General features: G+C 39.5%; 1 protein-coding gene across 19 annotated transcripts in view; it reads right to left on the bottom strand.

The window, feature by feature from the left end:
• SLC8A1 (solute carrier family 8 member A1) overlaps nucleotides 1-21,336 on the bottom strand; it is a 447,983-nt gene that overhangs the window by 94,822 nt on the left and 331,825 nt on the right. The window contains exon 4 of one of the 19 annotated variants that reach the window (XM_086327318.1): nucleotides 1,523-19,632. The exons of the other annotated variants lie outside the window; for them this stretch is intronic. Coding sequence (XP_086183444.1) covers nucleotides 19,617-19,632 — 16 coding nt within the window. The 3' untranslated portion in view covers nucleotides 1,523-19,616. Of the gene's footprint in view, nucleotides 1-1,522; nucleotides 19,633-21,336 lie in introns of those variants that run through there. 19 annotated transcript variants of the gene reach the window in all.

Below are 21,336 nucleotides of genomic sequence, written 5' to 3'. Positions count from 1 at the left end.
AAACAAAACTGGAATAGTTGGGGAGATCCAGCCTTTCATCCAACAACAACGCCTGCACTAATTTTACACTGATAAGGAACAAACAGAAAAATTGTGTCACGCAATTTTCAGCTACCCTAATCATGATGAAGAAAGAAGGTAGGGAGAATTTCTCACTTGATTTTTTTACATCACTCTAAAGTTGAAGAGTATACTATAAAAATTATGTTTCCTGGAAACTAGCAACACAGTTACAAATCTTATGATATCATTAAGACATTAAATAATTTCTCAGGAGGGCCAAAATATTTATGGAGATACATTTTGGTTCCATTTCTAGAAAAAAAACATTTGGTTAAGAAAGATCAAATTATTTAGTAGAAAAATACAAGTCGTTCCTTTGATTTTTGCCTTTCCTTTGATTATACTAAAGCCACATCTATGTTTTATTTCTCAGTCCTTCTCTTATCTGATGGGTTTCAAAGGACCCAGATTCCTTCAAGCATCCTAGTCAGGAGTTCTTATATCAGGTGATGACTTAGGCAAACTATGAGAAAGAAGAGAAAGAGATGGTGCTATTAGCAAGAGTCATAAAATCTCCTCAAAATACTAATATCTCATTATTAAGCCAAATTTGAATCAGCCTGTTTTCAAATTTCAGCTTCAATTTGTCCTTCTGTGCTTTCTTCTCTCTAAGACTACTCTTGAAGTTGGGAGAAGCGAGAAAAGATGAGTTGGAGGATGAAAAAGAAGAGAATCTTTCTAAATCCTCATAAAACAAAAAGATTTTACTAAGGATTTCACATATATAGGTACTGCAATATCTCTTTAGAAAAGATTTTCTTAAAGATTTAACGTCTCTTTAAATCAGAGGTCAACGAACTGATGGGCATTTTGCATTTCTTAGTTCACCCATCTTTCTAGCAGGCCTGGAAGCAACTTCTACCATTTAACAACTCACAGAGGAAACAATGACTGAAAAGTAAAGTAACTTCCAAGGTCACAACGTGAGGCTCCTGTGACTGGATCCACAGACAAGTATCTTTCAGGTACATGACCTACAAGGTCCTTGCTCATTGAGCTGTGCAGTATTTTTATGACCGCTTTAAAAGATCTAAATCATTACCTTGAATTAATACAGAGGTTTATTGTTCAATCTTTATGTTAGCAAAGACTGCCTAGATGAGCAGCAACAGATTTTTAATTCTATTTTTAAAAGGAAAGCAGTACATATTATATTGGATGATGGTGTATTAAAAAGTTAAATCCTTGAGGTGATAAAGATCCTATCAGGATTAACTGAAAAATGCCACAGACACATAGGGGCTCCAGCTCTGAGGAATGTGAGCAGCCAACCAGCAGCCTTGGCTTCACCGTGGGGCTTGTTAGAAATGCAGAGTCTTGGGGCCTGCCCCAGGCCCACCAAATCAGATCTGCATTTTATCAAGACCCCCAGAGGACACCAATGCAAGTAAAAGTTTGAGAAGTGCTGATCTAGACTGGAAAAAGCGTTCTTAAGTCTCATAATAAATGAAGAGGCTAGTGATAGCTGGGCTTGTGTTTTGAAACTGTCTGCATATTCAAACCGAAAACTCTAAATGCTTAGGCTGGGGCCATTCCAGATCAGTGAGATGACAAGACTCTCCAGTTGAGGGGTCTCAGCATGAATACAGTTTTAAAAAGTTTTCAGGGGATTCTAATAATGTAACTGGGGCTGGGAGCTGACTAATGAAGAATTGGCACGTGTGTCCTGATGCTTAAAAGAATATATTAATAAGGAAAAGGTAGCATTGTGGGGCTTCCCAAGCGGCGCTAATGGTAAAGAACCTGTCAGTACAGGAAATGTGAGAGAAAAGGTTCACTCCCTGGGTTGGGAAAATCCCCGGGAGGAGGGCATAGCAACCTACTCTAGTATTTTTGCCTGGCAGGCTACAGTCCACAGGGTCGCACAGTCATGCAAACTGAAGTGACTTGGTGTGCACACACAGGTAGCATTGTGAGGAAGGGAGGGTCAAAAGTAAATTTTAGATCTAATTAGAAATGTAGGTTGAAGCATGGGAAAAGCATTTAACTTTGTCCTTCACCAGCGTTCTTTTCTGGATTATATAGAGAATGTAAAGTTGTTGTGTCCTCTCAGGAAATACTGGTCTCCACAAGCCACCATAATAGTTATAGATGAGAAAAGACCTTGAACATCTAGGCAGCAGAGTTTATACTCATTCACAGTGACTTCCTTCCTAGAGAGATAAGAACTCTGGTGCTAGGTTTTAATACAACAGAGGTTTGTTTGGAGAATAGAAAGACTAACGGTTTCTACTGACACAGAAGATAGGAATGCCTTCTGTGCCTTGTCAGTGCCTCTCTCAGCCTTGAGCCACGTCAGTGGAAGGCCATGTCCATGGAACTGAAAACTTTTCACTTGGAGGCCACCATACTCAGATTCAAGAAAGAAGTCCCAGGACCAACCTCATCTGAAGGGCAAAGATCTGGTCATTTCTCTGACCACAGAGTGGTGTCATCAGGTAAGGCAAATCTGCAACTGAATCTCCGTTCCATCTGATGTTTTTTTTTTTTTTTTTAATTTTATTTTTAAACTTTACATAATTGTATTAGTTTTGCCAAATATCAAAATGAATCCGCCACAGCTTCAGGGTAAACTCCTATTACTCAAAACAACAAAAAGAATCAACTTAAAATGGGCAAAGGATCTGAACAAACAGTTCTCCAAAGAAGGTAAACCCGTGGCCAGTAAGCACATGAGAAGATACTTAACATCATTTGTCACTGCTGCTGCTGCTGCTGCTGCTGCTGCTGCTAAGCCACTTCAGTCGTGTCCGACTCTGTGTGACCCCATAGACGGCACCCCACTGGGCTCCCCCGTCCCTGGGATTCTCCAGGCAAGAACACTGGAGTGGGTTGCCATTTCCTTCTCCAATGCAGGAAAGTGAAAAGTGAAAGTGAAGTCGCTCAGTCATGTCCAACTCTTCACGACCCCATGGACCGCAGCCCATTAGAAAGATACAAATCAAAACCACAATGAGACACAACTTCACTCTCATGAAGATAGCTATAATCAAAAAGACAGATAGTACTAAGTGTTACGGAGAATGGACAAGAATTGGAACTCTCTTACACTGCTGGTGGGAATGTAAAAGGGCATAGAAGCTTTGGAAAAGTCTGGATGTTCCTCAAAAGTTTAAAAGTACAGTTATTATATGATCCAGCAATTCTATTTTGAGGTGGAACTCAAGAGACTGAAAAACCTATGTCCACACAGAGACTTGTACATGAATGTTCATTGCAGAATTATTAACAATAGCTAAAAGTTGGAAACAACTTAAATGTGTGTCAGCTGATGACTGGATAAACAAAATGTGATACAGCCACACAATGGAATATTATTCAGCAATTAAAAGGATCAGAATTCTGATTCATGCTACTAACAGGTAGCATAAGAGACCACCCTAAAACATACTGCTTTGGTATACTGACTATTTTGAGCTTGTCATTGGCTTTTAGTCCTTAAGGCGCATCAGACTCTTTGAGACCCCATGGACTGTATGTAGCCCACCAGGTTCCTCTGTCCATGGGGTTGCCCAGGCAAGGATACTAGAGTGGGTTGCTATTTCTTTCTCCAGGGGATCTTCTCAACCAGGGATTGAACCCATGTTTCCTGCATTGGCAGGTGGGTGCTTTACCGCTGAAGCATCAGGGAAGCCCATTTTGAGCTGAGAGCACCTAAAAATAGCCAATAGAGGGAGACACTTCTCTGAAACCCTATATGCCTAAAGATAGCCGCTTCATCAACCAGGGAAACTGACTCATCACCAGAAAGGAGACTAGAAGTGGACAGCACTTATCTCCCGTCTTTTTTCCTAAGGGCCCATTCATTTTTTTTCTAATAATTATGTACTCTCCCTTAGAAGCTTAAATCCCCCTTCCTATTTCCCTGGGAAGATAGTATTTAAGATTGCATTTAAGCCACCTCGGAGAATGTCTCATTTCTCGCTGGGTATCTCCCATGTACATATGTTAATAAAATTGTTTATTTTTCTCTTGCTAATCTGTCTTTTATTACATGGTCTCCGCCAAGAACTCTAAATGGTAGAGGGGAAATTATTTTTCCTCCCCTACACTTTGACATGGATAAAGCTCGTAAACATTATGCTAAGTGAAAGAAACCAGATGCAAAAGTTCAGACATTGTATGATTCTATTTATGTGAAAGTGGAATAGGCAAATCCATAGAGACAGAAAGTAGATTGGTGGTTGCCTCAGGGCTGAGGGTTGGGGAATAAATGGCAGGTGACTGCTAATGAGCATGGGATTTCATTTGGGGGTAATGAAAAAATTCTAAAGTAGATTACAGCCATGGTGGCACACTTCTGAGAATATATTAAAGCCCTCTGAATTGCATGTTAAATCGGTGAATTCTCTGGTATATGAATTGTATTTCAGTAAACTTGTTATTACAAAACATGGCAACAACAGAAAACAAGCTTCAGGATAAAATCATGGTCTAGAAAAGACAGTTTCTTAGGGTAAGAAAAGGCTTACTGAGAATGTTTGGGGTGAATTTTCAGTTAGAAGTTTCACATTTTGTGAGTCTGCCAAACAGGGAGCTAGGGTGCTGCATGGCCATGGGACAGTGAAGAGAATTTGCATCAAAGCTGTGTTCTCGCTGTGTCTGCCAGCTTGGTCACCCTTCAATCCATCCCTCTCCTCAGGCAGAATGCTCGCTGCCTCCTCCAGGGTCAAGGGCTATTGATGTCATGCTTTGACAGCATTTCTGGTGGATGTTACCTCGGGCCTGACTTCTTTGGCTGGTTTCTTTCCCTCTAAATATAAAGTCTTCAGAAAAAATCAGAAACAGCATTTCCGTCATAGCATTCATTTAAAAGGAAAGGAAAAAAACTCAATCAAGGATTATGCCTGCTGCCCTTGCAAAGCCAACAGCTCTCTTCACATCACCTAGGGCTTTATCCAGTGCTCTTGTTGGCACTGATTTTGCTCTACCAACAAGGAAAGATATGCTTGCTATGGGTTACCTTTGTATCACTTGGCTTAAATTCCTTGCCCATTTTAAGATTTCAACCCCCCTCCCCCATCAACAGTTGACTTTGTGAGTTGCTTAGTGATTTGGAATTAGGGAAAGAAAAGGGCAGTCAGAGAAGACCCACACATAACTTCTCAACATTTTCTGTAAGTGACACAGATCAATTCTCCCTCCAATTAACATTCCAAATAGGATAAGAATAGACTGCTTTTCATATTATTTCTAATAACATTTTTACATCCTTTTCAGATTATTGGTGAGAAACTCTTTGCCCTGACTTCACTTGAGGGTTTGTTTAAGTTTCCATTCTAAGCTAGTCACAGAAGAGGGACTAGATCATGACTTAAATTTATTGTTTCCTTTGTTGAACTGTCTAAGGCAATGGCACCCCACTCCAGTACTCTTGCCTGGAAAATCCCATGGACAGAGGAGCCTGGTAGGGTGCAGTTCATGGGGTCGTGAAGAGTTGGACATGACTGAGCGACTTCACTTTCACTTTTCACTTTCCTGCACTGGAGAAGGAAATGGCAGCCTACTCCAATGTTCTTGCCTGGAGAATCCCAGGGACGGGAGCCTGGTGGGCTGCTGTCTATCGGGTCGCACAGAGTCGGACATGACTGAAATGACTTAGCAGCAGCAGCAGGGCACCAAACTTGGAGTCAGATTACCCTGGATTTTTATCTTGACTCTGCCACTTTCTAGTTGAGATCTGTGGACCAGTTCTGGCATCTTTCTAGACATTTGTATTATCATCTATCAAATGGGGATAAGGAAACTCACTTCACAGTGACTGTAATATTTAGTGTTCTGATGATCACATAAATGGTGTCATCATTCATCAATGGTGGATAATAAAACTTCACAGGTGGCTGCAATGATCAAATAATATAATGCATGCAAAATCATTTTGCGAAGGACTATAACATGTTAGGAAGAGTTATGATTAACTGAAATGGAGTGGTTTACTTTATAGTTCTTAACTTTCTCCTTCAACCAGTCACCCAAAGGGGCAGTTGGCAGATGGTAGAGGTGGGTGTCAGAAAATTCTCAATGGAGGGTTTCTCTGGCAGCTCAGTGGTAAATAATCTGCATATATGCATAAAAATGTGCATACTAAGTTGCTTCAGTCATGTCCAACTCTTTATGACCCTATGGAATGTAGCCTGCCAGGCTCCTCTGTTCATGGGATTCTCCGGGCAAGAAAAGTAGAGTGGGTTGCCATGTCCTCCTCCAGGAGATCTTCCCTAACCAGTGACTGAACCTGGGTCTTAGGCATTGCAGGCAGACTCTTTACCACTGAGCTACCTGGAAAGCCATATATGAATGTGTATGTGTCTAAATAACTGATTCATTTTGCTATACACCTGAAATAAACACAACTTTGTAAAGCAACTATAGTTCAATAAAAAGAAAAGAAGGAACTGGTTAGCTCCCCAGTCCTAACAGGTATCCCCTCACCAGGGTAGCTAGATACACAAAGGGGGCCATAGTTATACTTTTCCTGGAGCTCCTGCTATGAAGCAGAGCCTGGAAAACCCGGATGGGTGCTATTCTTTTATTTAAATAGACTCCAAAGAAGAGAGGTGCTAAAGTAGCTAAACCAAAGTAATTCTCCAGGAGGCCTTGTCATCCCTGCACTGATCTCTTTGCATTATCAAGTGGTGATTGAAATCATTGCTTCAAGCAGAGCAAGGGGCAGGAATAGCTAAAATCCTGCTGTTCTCAGGGGATTCCAGGGCAGTTTCACAGAGCACTGGAGCAGGGGCTTTTCCAGCAGAACCTTGCTCTATTCTATTTTCCTCTGTTTGCTTTTGCATCTGAATGGCAACCAACTCATTTGTTCAGATGCAAAATAGGAACAAATGTGATTCTTTTTTGATCTCTCTCTTTTTAGCAATCTATTGTTAGCTTCAGGCCTACCTTCCAGTCCCTAGAAGACATGCTGGTTGATCATTTAAAAGAGAGACTGCAGGGATCCTAGAATTGTCGTTTCAATAAATAATAAGCTGGGAGTTCTATAATCCAAACTCCTTCCCCCAAAAGCTTCTATCCTATGATGATAGGCTAATGTGGAAATCTGGATGTATTAAAAATGTCCATAATTTTGTGATGTATAAAATTTATACTTTCGCACTGTTTTATTCCTCTGCAGCTAGTACACCTCAGCCTTAAGAAGGATAAAGTAATAAGGATCCTGAGTTTGTTACCTCTGTGTGCACTGGAGACATTGAGACAATTTTCAATTTAGTGAAAAACAAAGTGGTTAAAGCATTGGGAACCATGTTGAAATACACCAAAACGGATCTTAGTCTAGTGTTTTGTTTTGTTTTTTGTTTTGTTTGTTTGTTTAACACTATTGACATTGTGCAAGTTCCATCAGAGAGACTTTTAACAAAATGATGGAAGATTCTTACCAATTTTAAACTGATTCCTTAACTTGTTAGGACTGTTTGTAATCTGAGATCTTGACTGAATTCCTTAACAGGAATGAAAAATGTCAACTTCTCTTGAAAAAGTTGTTTTAACAAATTCCTCAAAGTTGAGGATAATGTTAAGAGTATTTGGGGCATCAAATATCTTTCCCACAAACTGAACATATAAACATTTTAGTTCAGTTTTAGAAACTTCTGTTAAGTCCTCAATTTGCCACTGCCCTTTATAAGAATTTGAAATTAGATGAAATTGGCAGCTGTTGAATTTCAAAGGCACAGTTGGTTTCCCAACCTTCTCCAAAGCTCTCTTCATCTTGAATTTTTCAGCATTCCTGGGTTTGTCATTAGACTCTTTCCAGAGATTATTTATACCTTTGGGCCTTCCTCCTTTGTCAAGATTCTTTGCTCAAATTGAAGAGTTTCCCTGGAAAGCAGTGGAAAGATCTCACTCTTAGAACATCACAGGAAAGCAGCTAGAATATGCTGAAAGCACCCTAATTGAAAGAAAGTATAAAAGTGAAAGTTGCTCATTTGTGTCTGACTCTCTGTGATCCCATGGACAATACAGTCCATGGAAACCTCCAGGCCAGAATACTGGAGTGGGTAGCCGGATTTTCCCAACCCAGGGATCGAACCCAGGTTTCCCACATTGCAGGCGGATTCTTTACCAGCTGGGCCACAAGGGAAGCCCAAGAATACTGGAATGGGTGGCCTATCCCTTCTCCAGCGGATCTTCCTGACCCAGGAATTGAACTGGGGTCTTCTGCATTGCAGGTGGATTCTTTACCAACTGAGCTATCAGGGAATCCCTATTCGAAGGACGCCAGCTTTAAAAAACAGAATGCCAAGAAATAAAGCTGAGTTTTCCTAAGGTCTCTAATTCATATCCTCTCTCTCTTTTCCTTCCTCCTCTCCTTTTCTCCAAAGTCATAGAAGATGGAATGGCAAATCAATCTCTGCATGCATTTGTATAAAATATTCTAAAAGACAGGATACCCGCAATTTCCTTGAATATAACTAAAATAAATCAATAATTAATGAACTGATGCTAATTTTTATATATCGCACTTCTATTCCATCACTAATGTTTTATTGATATTTTACATTAGATTAAGCAATCAATCCTTATGTCTTCACACTATTGTGGGGATTCAGAATGAGCCGCCCCACTGCTGCATGAGGATTATTTTGAGCTACAAGCAATCAAGACCCTGTGGATTCAAGAGAAACTACTGCCCTTCCATTAACTACCTAGAAGAATTTAATTTGGGGATTTTCCCCAGAAAAAGTTATTCACAGAGATTAATTTTATGTAGGTGACCCTGTCTGTATGGCAGGGTCAGCATCTAACTATCAACATCTGTTCTTCTGCTTTCAGTCCTGTGAATGATCCTCTTGACCTTGGAAGCCCTAGGCTCCTATCCCATCCCTTAGCTCAGGATGACATACAGACCTTGTTTTACCTTTCTGTCTCTGACCCTCTCATGTAGATCGGATCTCTAGTCCTCATGCATGTTGGGTCCCCGTATATACGAAGTTCAGTTCAGCTCAGTCGTTCAGTCGTGTCCGACTCTTTGTGACCCCATGGACTGCAGCATATGAGGTGTACCTGTCTTTTCTCCTGTCAATCTGCCTCACATCAACTTCATTCTTAGACCAGCTGGAAGAACCTAGAAGGCGGAAGAAATTTTTCTTTCTCCCTATCTACCCTATAAATATGTTTGGATTTTAGTTTTGTGTATCACAATGGAGGCCTATGGTTTATAAAAAACTTACCCAGTGGGTATAAGGCTGGAAAGAGGCCGTGTTCAGGTTTCTTTATCCTGAAGGTGTCATGAAGAAGGCTCTCCAGGAAGTCTATCAACTATTCCAATGTTAATTTATATCTGCAAATAACAGAACTATTAAGGCTAATCATGTCCCTGTAAGCATGACCATGGCTCTGAGTGGTTCCACTATACTGGTGGGATAAAACAGCCTCCTAAAATGTTGTCTTAAGAAAGGGACTCAGGTTGCAAAATTCTTACTTGTCATTTACTAGTGAAACTATGGTTACTTACTCTAAGGGTGCTCTGTAAAGCGGTTATAAAAAATGGTATTTATCTCATTTGATTGCTGCAAACAAATCTTGACAACATGTATAAGATGCTTAACATGGAGACTGGTGTATATGAAGTGCTAAATGAATATTAGCTATGTCTACTATGACCGGGAGCAATATTGTGCTAAGAACTGGGACTTCTGGGACTGAATTGCCTGTAACTCATGCAAATGAATTAATCTATGCTTTAGTTTCCTCATCAGTAATAATGGAATAATTACAACTAAATCATGAGGTTGTTCAGGGGACTCTCAGGGAAAACAGAACAGGGCGTGGCACAGAGAGAGCACTCAATCAGTGGTGGTTATCATAATTATTGTTACAGAGTCCAAAGAAGAAAGGGACTAGGAACTAAAGTATTTCAGTAAGTGTAATTTACTGATATTAAGATGGAGGTTTGTAGAAATCAGTAGTACAGATTTTTAAATTAAATCTTCAGTGAATATATTTCCTTTCCCTGATAATACGGGTGAAACTTGATTCTGAACAGACTTCTGACCTTGCTCACATCAAACACCTTAAATTGACAGAATGAGCAAGTTGGTATGTCATAGGCTCTTTTTCACTAAATACAATTTAAATAATATAAACTGCTTTCAGATCATTTGTGTGTTATTTGTCTTAAAGTGTTTTTCCCACTTGTTAACATCATGCTTATTCATTTTGGGAATTGGACAAATGTAGAAATGAAGGAAAAGAAAAATCACCCATAAGCCTGCCACTAGAGATTACCATCTGACTTTTTAAAATGTTTGCTTTTAGCTTTTAAAATACACAACTGCATAATTTGGACCATATTTTGTGTATATGTCTGTGTGGGTGTGTATAAATAAAATTTGGTGTCATGATTTTTTGCTTCATGTTATATTTTGGACATTTTCCATGGAGAAGGAAATGGCAACCCACTCCAGTGTTCTTGCCTGGAGAATCCCAGGGACGGGGGAGCCTGGTGGGCTGCCATCTATGGGGTCACACAGAGTCAGACACGACTGAAGCGACTTAGCAGCAGCAGCAGCAGCAGCAGCCCAACATAAAAAAATATAAAAACTCTCCTTTAAAATGGCACAAGATGTTCCATGAAATGTCTTCACAATAATGTAATTAACTATATCTTTACAGTTATATCTGATAATGGATTATAATAATAATGGATTGTGGGGCATTCATTTTGGTTTTTTTTTTCTCTACTGAATCTAAATAGACTGATCTACATTTTAGAGGAGGGAATAACTAAAACAAGCCAAAAATACTATGAACTTTTGGCATTTTTCTATGGATGAGCTCCATAGGATTGGGTCTCTTAGAGTTGAATATTTATTTTCCCTACATTCCTCTTTATATGCTTGAGCCGTATCCTGGACTCCTAATATAGACGGTAACCTTCTTCTTCTAGTTATTCCTACTGGTCTTTATTGAAGTTCTTGTCTGAATTCTGTCCTATGGAAAATTTATACATCCCTTTTTAAAAGGAGAAATTCTCTCCTTTGTTATTCCTAATCATTTAGCTAGTTGTGATGAAAAGTTTTTAAGAATCATCTGCCAATGTTTTTTCCTAAAAGGCCATTCTGGCTACCTTGCTAAGCTTCCACTGCTTCTGTAACAAATAATTCCTTGAGCTAAATTATTCACAAACACCAGTGATTAATCACCCATTCCCAAATTTGTCATCAAAACAGTAGTGGTCATTTTCCACTCAAATTCAGCCCTTGCCTTCCCAAATGCTCTAGTTTCCAGTCTTGAACAAGTTCCTCAAACCTTGGTCATAGAAATCTCCTGGTTCATATTATTATACAGATGAGCAAACTGAGATTCACTGAAATTAGCCAACACCTCAAAGCTGGTAGAGGCCAGAATCAGGATTAAAATTAGTCTCCAGACTCCACTGTCTGAGCTTCCCTGGTGGCTCAGATGATAAAAAAAATCGGCCTGCAATGCAGGAGACCCAGGTTCCATCTCTGGGCTAGGAAGATACCCGGGAGAAGGAAATGGCAACCCACCCCAGTATTCTTGTCTTGAGAATCCTATGGACAGAGGAGCCTGTTGAGCTACAGTTCATGGAGTCACAGAGTCAGACATGACTAAGCAACTAACACACACACACACACCAGACTCTAAATCCAAATATGGTACTCCTTTCTTCTACAGTTACCCTAGTGTTTTTCTTCCTGGGTACCGCTGAAATCTTGATCACTACTCTTCAAAGAAAACCTTTCCTTTCCCATCGCTTCTTAATGAAGTAAAAACTGATGCTGATAACAGAAGGAAATGCATGATATTCTTTATTAACTCACTGCTTTTCTATCATTGTCCATTCTACTGGTGGATGCTTTACAAATTAAACGGCTCAGATGATGAAAATACAGACTTCCTTTAGTGAGGATGACTGAACAGAGTCATGACCTGGTGAGTCTCTGACGTGAAAAGAATCTACAATATCCACAGAAACACTAAAGAAAGAATAAACAAAAACTAACCCAGAGTCTTATTTGTATCCCAAGTCTTCTGGGCACTATGTTTAGCAGTTATCTGCCTTTGCATTTTTTCTTTCCTTCCCTTCCTTCTTCAGTCAGAGCCAGGGTATATTCCTATCAACCACTAGACAAGGAACCTGATGATCTATTTGTACTGAGGTAAGAATGGTTGATAATTCTATTTCATTCCATCTAAAATATACTTCTAATTTTAAAGAGACCCTTATTTGCTGAATTCAAAGGGAGTAATTATGAAAGAAAACAGCTTTGCAGCCACGTGGCAATTCTATAATTGCTCCGACTAATGTACTTCTGTGTGGTGAAATATCTCCTGAGTGTCTAATCACAAACAGGTAAACATTAAAACTGATATAAATGTTGAATCAAAAGTTTTTACCAGCAAAATATCAAGGGCTTCAATAGGCCCCCTGCTTTCTGCTGAGGCTTTCCACTGCGCAGGACACAATAATTCCCTGACTGTGGACTCACATGGAACTTTCCAGGGCAGAACTTATTTGGATGTTTAAATCTTTTCTAGGTATTCTATTTAGTTGAAACCTATCCTAAACAGTTGCATTTGGAGCTCATATTCCTAACAGAAGGAACCCAAGGCACTTTATAGGTAATCACCACAGAGAAAATCAGCAAGAAGACAATAAAGCTTCTTATTGATAACAGCAATTTAAAGCTTAAAATAAAAATTAACCAAAACTGGAATAGAGTTTACTGGCTTTGAACTGAAAATGTGTTTTGCTTTTTAATTTTTTTTCCTTTTATGTTTCTTGTTTGTAATGGAATTTTTCCCTGGTTAGACTTTATAGAACCAGAGCAGGTTTACAGAATGCAAATAATGACATTGTTTAACAATATTGAATCACTAGACCAAACACTCTGCGAAAGTACTTGGTGAGCAATTCTGGGATTAATTACAAGGATCCTGATGAGCTGCATTTAAGGTGCACAGTGATTTTAGGGCAAAATCTGTTAAGTCGGCTTGGCAAAATTTTTGATTTTTGATTTTGTTATGGATTGCATGAAGTTCACAGTTAGTGTTCAAAAAGCAAATCCTCGCCATTATATCAGCTTTCAATGCAGACATAATCTTCTTATAAGGAAAGGTTATTGTTTTTAGGATTTATGCTATTTTATAAATTCTCTAGAAAGGCTGTACTTTTGTTCAGCAAATTTATAGGTAGAGGGGACATAAGAGACCTAGATTTGCATTTGCAATTCAGATTTATAGCTTTTGGCTATAAATATAAAAGTACATTTATAGAAACATATAAAGATATGCTTATATTTATATCATATATGTATGTTTATATATGTTTAAGCAGCATAACCTTGGTCACATCACTTTCTCTCAATTTCAAACTCATTGACTGCAAAATTAAGTTGACAAGAAAAGTATATGAAATAATGTACATGAAAAAAATTTTTGCACTTTGAGCACTTTCAAATGTAGGGTACTAACTTAATCTTCTCATTTTGCAACTTAGGTCACTTAATTATAATAATTTTATATTATTGCCTTTTCGGTTTCCCTCTAAAATATGTATAGAATATGTATAGTATATTAATATTCATTTTTGGAAAACAGGAGTTTTCTGTGTGAACAGAAAAATAATAATATCTGACAACTTTCCATGGATGTCATTTCAGAGTGATATTTTATGTTTATATAACTAAAACTTAGAATTTATAGCCACATATATTGTTGAGCCAGAATATGAAATAGTACTTTATTAAATGTTTATTAAGATACTGTCCTACTGGATTTTAACACTTATATTGACTTTAATCATGTAGAATTGGATTTAACTGCTATTAATCATAATATGCTGCTGCTGTTGCTGCTGCTAAGTTGCTTCAGTTGTGTCTGACTCTGTGTGACCCCATAGATGGCAGCCCACCAGGCTGCCCTGTCTCTGGGATTCTCCAGGCAAGAACACTGGAGTGGGTTGCCATTTCCTTCTCCAATGCAGGAAAGTGAAAAGTGAAAGTGAAGTCGCTCAGTCATGTCCGACTCTTAGCGACCCCACGGACTGCAGCCTACCAGGCTCCTCTGTCCATGGGATTTTCCAGGCAAGAGTACTGGAGTGGGGTGCCATCGCCTTCTCTGAATCATAATATAGTGCCTGGCATATAGCATATTGTGGTCAGTTGTGTCCACCTCTTTGCAACCCCACAGACTGTAGCCTGCTAGGCTTCTCTGGTCATGGAATTTTCCAGGCAAGAATACTGGAGTGTGTTGCCATTTCCTACTCCAGGGAATTTTTCTGACTCAGGGATTGAATCTTGCATCTCCTGCATCTGGCAGACAGGTTCTTTACCACTGTGCCACCTGAAACCTGTTAATCATAATATATGGTTCTTTAATAATATAAAGTGATAAAAGAAATAAGAGTGCATCTCAAAGATAGGACTATGTACCTGAATAAATTCTACTAATTCACTAGAAGTAAAAATTATTCATTTTATCTATCTACCTATCTATTTTTACTATTTAAGCCAGAAAACCCTTAAAGGTTATCTATGGATTCTCCCTTCTCTGTCAACTTCCTGTCCTCATATAACATTCTTAAGTCCTGAATAATAAGTTATCTTTGAGTTTCTGGAGTCTTCAAAATTCTCTTTATAGTTCTAAGTAAAGGTCTTTCATGAAGTCAGACTTCCTGATACAGATATTAAAAGATTAGTGAGACTGATGTTGGAATTGAAGATAATCCGTAGAAACACAATTCTGGCTTTTCAGAGCCCCAATAATGTAAAACCTTTTGGCAAAACCATATACACTCAGCAGCCCTGTCGCCAAGGGCCAGGATAGCCCCAGGTACCCCAGGAATGCCATGCATTCCCCATGGCAATGAACATAGTGCCAGAACATGCTGTTTGCTTAAGAGACATTTATAATTGACATAGCTTTTCTTACTGTGCATATTTGTACTTGAGTTTGTGCTGATCCATCAAGGTCTGTTAGATTTCTCAGTAAAATCAGCCCACATATTTTTTAGATGAAAAGATAGGCTTCTTAGCATATATTTGGCTGTGAGAGTGAGCAAAATGAGAATCACGCATATGATTCAACCTCATAACTTGCACTTTCCTAGGAAGGGCCAAGTGAACTTATCAGGCACATGTCAGATCCCCACAGCACGTTGTTTTGTCCAGCCATTCCACAAACCTTTATCCGGTATCTAACCATGTGTCAGGCCCATGTTAGGTGACAGGGGTAAAAAAGTAGAATATGAATTCACTGCTGAGAGGAGTGATAGGCACGTAAACCGAAGACTGCCTACCTCCCTAAATGCTAAATATATGTGTGGGCTCCATGCCACGAGAGCTCAGAGGGTGGGCAACTTTACAAATGGCTGGGATGATTGGCCCAGGTCTTGAAGAAAGAGTAGAGTTTTGCAAGGCAGAAATGCAATGAAAGGTCAAAGATAAAAACAAACAAAAAAAATAAATGATGCAAATAACAGAAATGAAAAGGCACACCATGTTTAAGAAGGGTGAGGTGCTGTCTGTCCTGTTTCCCAGGCATATTAAATGAAGGGAAGTTGATGAGCAATGAATCAAGGAAAGGAGATTGGGATCAGGAGAAATACTGTCATGTGGGCACCACTTGGTAATAAATACCCATGGGCTGGGCTGCCATGATCAATTTTGACCTTTAGAAAAAAAAAAAAAATCTAACTCTGGGATAAAGCTTGTATTGCAGAAGAATAGAAAAAGTGGAGAAGGCCAGGGAGGCCACCAAGGGGAAAGTACTTTCCCCTGGACTGCCAGATCCTAAAGTTCCTGATGGAATATACAGCCAGGGACCCCTCCAGCAGCATGTTTCCAGAAAGTGTTTGGTTCCCAGTTTTCAGTCTAGCTCTGTCAGAGCTGAAGAAACAGAGAGAAATTGCTTTAATTTCTCTTCTTGCAACTCCACCTTCCTGAAAACTTCTCTAGGGATTAGAGAAAACAAATTGAAATTCCATGAAATAGTCTCTCTGAGCTCCTACTTGTGCCTGCAATGATCAATTTCATATAGCAAGATGGAGGTAGTAAAATGCAAATTCTGCTGAACAAAACATCATCAAGTTGAGAAACTGACCTGGTTTTCATGAACAGAAAAATTTAATTATCCACCATCAATTCAGGCTTTAGCACATATTTCATTTTTATCAACTATGAGTGGTTTTGGCACACTTTATGACAAAATGATATCTAGATGTGTACTTTAAATTTTTAAATGAAAGCATCAAAAACTGAAGTTTCAGGTTAATTAATTATATAGAAAATTGCTATCACATTACATTACCTTATATAGTATTGGCAGGAGGATTGGTGAGAGAATACAACCAAAACGATGTAATGAAATGGAAATTTACAAGTTGGCGTGTGGAAAATGGTAAAAAGAATATCATTCTCCTGATACAGTGAGAGGTCACTGAAAAAAGTGATTCTTAGACAATTTAGTAGGCAGTGTGTGTGTGTGTGTGTGTGGAGAGTGAAAGAGAAAGAGGAAAAAAAGAGAACAAAGTGTCTTGAGGTCTATGATGAGAAATAGTAATTTACTATCAGAGGAAATGAGATGTAAAAAGATTGAAAGTATGAATAAAATGACATCTGTTCCTCACAGTTCTTTGTGTTAGGCAGATAGGAACGGTGAGGGGATGAAAGCAAAGGAGATAACAAGGGTTGGGCTGCGACAGTTGGTATCATGACTGAGGGCCAGGCCTGATTCATCAGAGTGGGATGAAACAGACTGGGAAGAGGAAGAGACTAGAACACAATCTGCCCACTGAACTAGGGTTGGAGGCTGGGAGTAAGGGTGGCTGAACAAAGCCACCAAAGGTAGAGGAGGTTCATTCCAAAGCGGCAAAACACAGCACCCAGAAAGTATGGAGATCTATGACAACTGGAAGCCAGGTACACCACTGAGTCAGATGGGCAAGGAGCTGAGTGTTGAGGACTTGAAGATAGAGCAATATCAAGAGTTCAAAGGGGACTTCCCTGGTGGTCATGTGCTGGTTTGATCCCTGCTCCTTCTAGAGCCCATGAGCCACAATGGCTGACTAAAGCCTGAATGCCCTAGAGCCTGTGCTCCTCAACAGGAGAAACCACACAATGGGAAGCCCGTGTACCGTGACTGAAGAGTAGCCCCCACTTGCCGCAACCAGGGAAAGCTGCATGCAGCAACAAAGACCCAGTGCAGCCAATAAATAAATAAAAACTGGAAGAAAAAGAGTTCAAAGGGCTGCACACAGCATAAGGTAGCAGAACCTTGTCCTTATCTGGGAGAGGTACCCATCCTCCAAGGGAACTGGTTATAGGAAGGATATGCCTTCAATTTAGGATAAACTGAAGTCATGAAATCAAGACAGGAAGGCAGAAACCAGATAGGAAACCAAACCTTATTTTCAAATCAATTCCAGAAATCTAGCAGTTTACTGCTTTTGTCCTGAGTGCCTGAAAGGATACACAGGATGTACAGCAATTCCACAGTAGTTGATAAATGACAGCCTGGATTATTGGAACTGAAAGATAGGTCAGAATCTGATGGCAAATAAACTTCCCGTGATGCTGAGGCCCAGAGGACTAGACTAGTGTTTCTAAAATCCTTCATACTTCAGATCAGGGTAGAGTGGGGATGGGAAAGCTGACTGAGATAAGTCTGGGCTTGTGGAGAAATGGAGGAAAAGGATAAGGCTGAAAAAGTGGAGAAAAATTTGCAGCCACCGTGATGTCTTTGCCTGGAACTCTTTCTGCTTGTTGTCTAGTCACTAAGTCATGTCTGACTATTTGGGACACCATGAACTGTAGCCCACCAGGCTCCTTTGTCCATGGGATTTCCCAGGCACAAATACTGGAGTGGGTTGCCATTTTCTTCTGCCAGGGAATCCTCCTGACCCAGGGTTTGAACCTGCGTCTCCTGCATTGGCAGGCAGATTCTTTACTGCTGAGCCACCAGGGAAGGCCACAGACTATCTATTTCTTCCCTAGTAGCTTCTGAATGGTTATCTATTTCTTTATGATGATCTGTAACCATTAGTTATTTAAATAAATAGTGTTTCCAAGCATCTAGGCCTAGGAGATGGCTAACATCATGGTATGGAAGGTTAAGGAATTCTGTGGGGAAAATACAACAAATTTTGGTCTAGATATATTTAGTCCAAGCTGTGATAGGGAAATGTCTTTAAGAATATGAAATATGGGTCTTCAGTGGAGATTAAGTGTCTAGGTGAGAATTCTCTCTATATTGGTTATGTATATTGAAGTGGAAATTGAAGCCATTTATATGAGCTGCTAGACTTTTGCCAAATGGGGTGATTTTAGAAGAACAAGGCAAGGAATGTAGAATCCAATACTGCAATGTTGTTAAAAAAAGAAAAAAGAAAAAAAAAAAAGCGTGTGTGGGGGTGTGGGGTAGGAGGGAGATGAGAGAGAGACCAAGAGAGACAGAGTCAGACATAGCAAGGCACCAGTAACCATAGAACGACAGAAATTGAAAGGTCCTTGAAGCTTAGGGTAAGCTTTAACTTAAAGAGGGAGACTTTAACATGCAGAATCAGAAGAACCACAATTATACAAAAAACAAACAAAAAAGCTCTTGCTTTGGGCCAAGAGGATACTATTGGAAATGAGCCAATGGACTGATTTACATAGTAATCTGAAGGGAGATAAGGCAAGATTTCAAGATAGCAATGTTGTTTGTGGCCCACTCAAAGAGAAAGCAAAGGAGAAGGAGCATCAGAGGAGCAGTCCTGATGAATGGTGACTTTCCTAGGAAGTGGCCTGAGAAAAATTAAGCATGAATTAGAATTTAAGAAATGGGTTCTGAGTGAAAACAAGATTCATGGCATTATGTGAAATCAGATTCTAAACTTGTGAGTCCTGAGGTTTATGGAAGGAACATATTAGACCAGTGCTTCCTCCAATCCAGTGGGCCACCAGAATTTCCTGGAGAGCTTTCAAAACAAACATACAGATTCCTTGTCCTCACCATAGAATCAGAACCTTGGATGCATAGATGAGGGCTCAGTAGGGGAATCTACAGTGTGAAAAAGCTGCCCTAATAATTCTAAGACTGTGATCCATCAACTGGCCTTAGGAAGTTATTTTACTAGTTTCAACAGCAGATATCATTATGAACAGGACCTTAAAAAAAACCCTGTCTCCCATATCTCTATCTCCCATATTGAAACAGTTTACGAAATACTTTCCCAGACTGACCAGGCATCATATTGTTTATTAGTCAGGGTAAAAACAAAAGGTAGTTTTTTGTTGCTCTTGCAGATTCTGCCCACCGTAACATAGCAGGTAAATTTTCCATCAGGTCTATTTTCAGTACATTGATTAGCAGTAAAAATTCATAAATTAGCTCGTAGAATGACTAAATGTGACATTCTGCAGAGGGGGTATTCTTTATGGTAGATTGATTTGTTCTGCATCCTGTATAATGGTCCATTAGAATATCTCATGGAAATGCTCTTGTACAACTCACATGCATCAGGGGCTGCAAAGATGAAGTCTGGCATTTATTACTGTGGAACTGGACCAGGTTTCTCGGCACTACTCCATGCAAAGTCATTTGCTCCAGTTCCTATTTGGGGGCCAGATAAAATAATTGTCAGGGTGTTCCAACAGTGACATCCTTCCTGATAAATTTAGCCTTTACCGAGGGATCCCATGCCCAGAGATTATTCGCAGAAGTGACAGCTGGAGCCTCAGGATGGAGCTATAATTTTATGGTGCAGAGTCTAAGCCTGGAAATGCAACTAGTAAACCATAAATGCCAAAGGCATCATAAAGAAAACTGTACTTTAGGAAGTACTTGCCAATTTCTGAGCAACTAATTATTCCTTTACCTACCCACTGACTTTTATGAATAAAACAGGCCAGGAAATGCATTTTTTAATTAAGCAGGCAGTTATGATAAAATGAGGTACTTTCCATCCTTAGCAAGAGACCTCTTTTTCATGCCGTCCTCTGGAACGTGTTCTGATGAATGTGTTTTTAGGTTCACTTCCATTTTCAAACTTTTATAAACAATGTCTGTCAAGCAAAATTGAGTGTTCTTAGGATGAGAGAGAACAGAGTGAAACTGACTGCCTCCAAGACTCTTTCCGGTTTGGAAATTTTCTCATCTTGCTACATCTTTTTTCCCCCCCCAACTCTGTGGAACTGAGAGAGTGGTGTTATCTCTGAGATTCAAGATTCAAGGCTCTACTACAAAAGTTGCAGGAGAAAAGGAATGCCCAAGAATGCTCCTTGGGGATGGCTTCTGTGGAGGGAAAGCAGTGCCTCTCTCCTGCATTTCAGTTCTCTCAGTTGCCTTTGAGTGCCAAACTGAGTGTAAGTCAGAAGGACCCCCTTGAATGCCTGTCAGAATTGGCTAGATGGAGAGAAGCAGAGGACTATACAATTTAGTGAAAGTGGAAGCTGCTCAGTCTGTCCAACTCTTTGCAACCCCCTAGAGTGGGTAGCCTTTCCCTTCTCCAAGGGATCTTTCCAACCCAGGGATCGAACCCAGGTCTCCCACATTGCAGGCAGATTCTTTACCAGCTGAACCACAAGGGAAGCCCAAGGATACTGGAGTGGGTAGCCTATCCCTTCTCCAGGGGATCTTCCTGACCCAGGAATTGAATTGGGGTCTCCTGCAATTGCAGGTGGTTTCTTTACCAACTGAGCTATTAGGTCTCCTCCAAACTTCTAGAAAGACTTGTCAACTCTAGTCAGGTCTTTGAGCAGAATAAAATATCGGAGATCTCTGAAATCTATTTTTCTGTGAAGATATAAGATAAAATTATCACTAAAATCACTAAATTTTATTTCTACCTTAGTTTTAGAAAGGTGGGTATATATTAACTTCTCAAACAAATTTGCAGTAGTTTAAATGAAGATATAAGTGCAAAAAAATTGTCTAAACATGGGTAAAACAGGAAACACAAATAAAGGAGGAGTTTGTGGTAGGGAAGAGAATGGTAGTAAAAATTTCTCTTGGGAAATAACTATGTTAGGAACAGGACACTAGTTCCATGTACAACAGCTTAATTGACTGGATGGTCTTTCAAGGAATGCTACTAACCAGAGTTCTTATTTGCATTTCCTTAATGCAAATATAAAGAAAGATGATCTATAAATATCAGTGTGAGATATTTATGTAGTATGATGTCTGAAATGCCCCCAAACACTTGGCGTTGTATCTCACTAACTCATCTAAATTTTAGAAAATAGTTCAGGTATTATTAATTTCATTTGCTGTGAGAAAATTATTTCTTGATTTTTTTTTTTAAAAAAGACTGAA

Source organism: Bos grunniens, chromosome 11 (assembly GCF_055505025.1).
Source record: "Bos grunniens cultivar Pamir isolate PY7600 chromosome 11, Bosgru_T2T1.0, whole genome shotgun sequence".
Lineage (NCBI taxonomy): Eukaryota > Metazoa > Chordata > Mammalia > Artiodactyla > Bovidae > Bos > Bos grunniens.
This window is presented reverse-complemented; position numbering and strand designations above follow the sequence as displayed.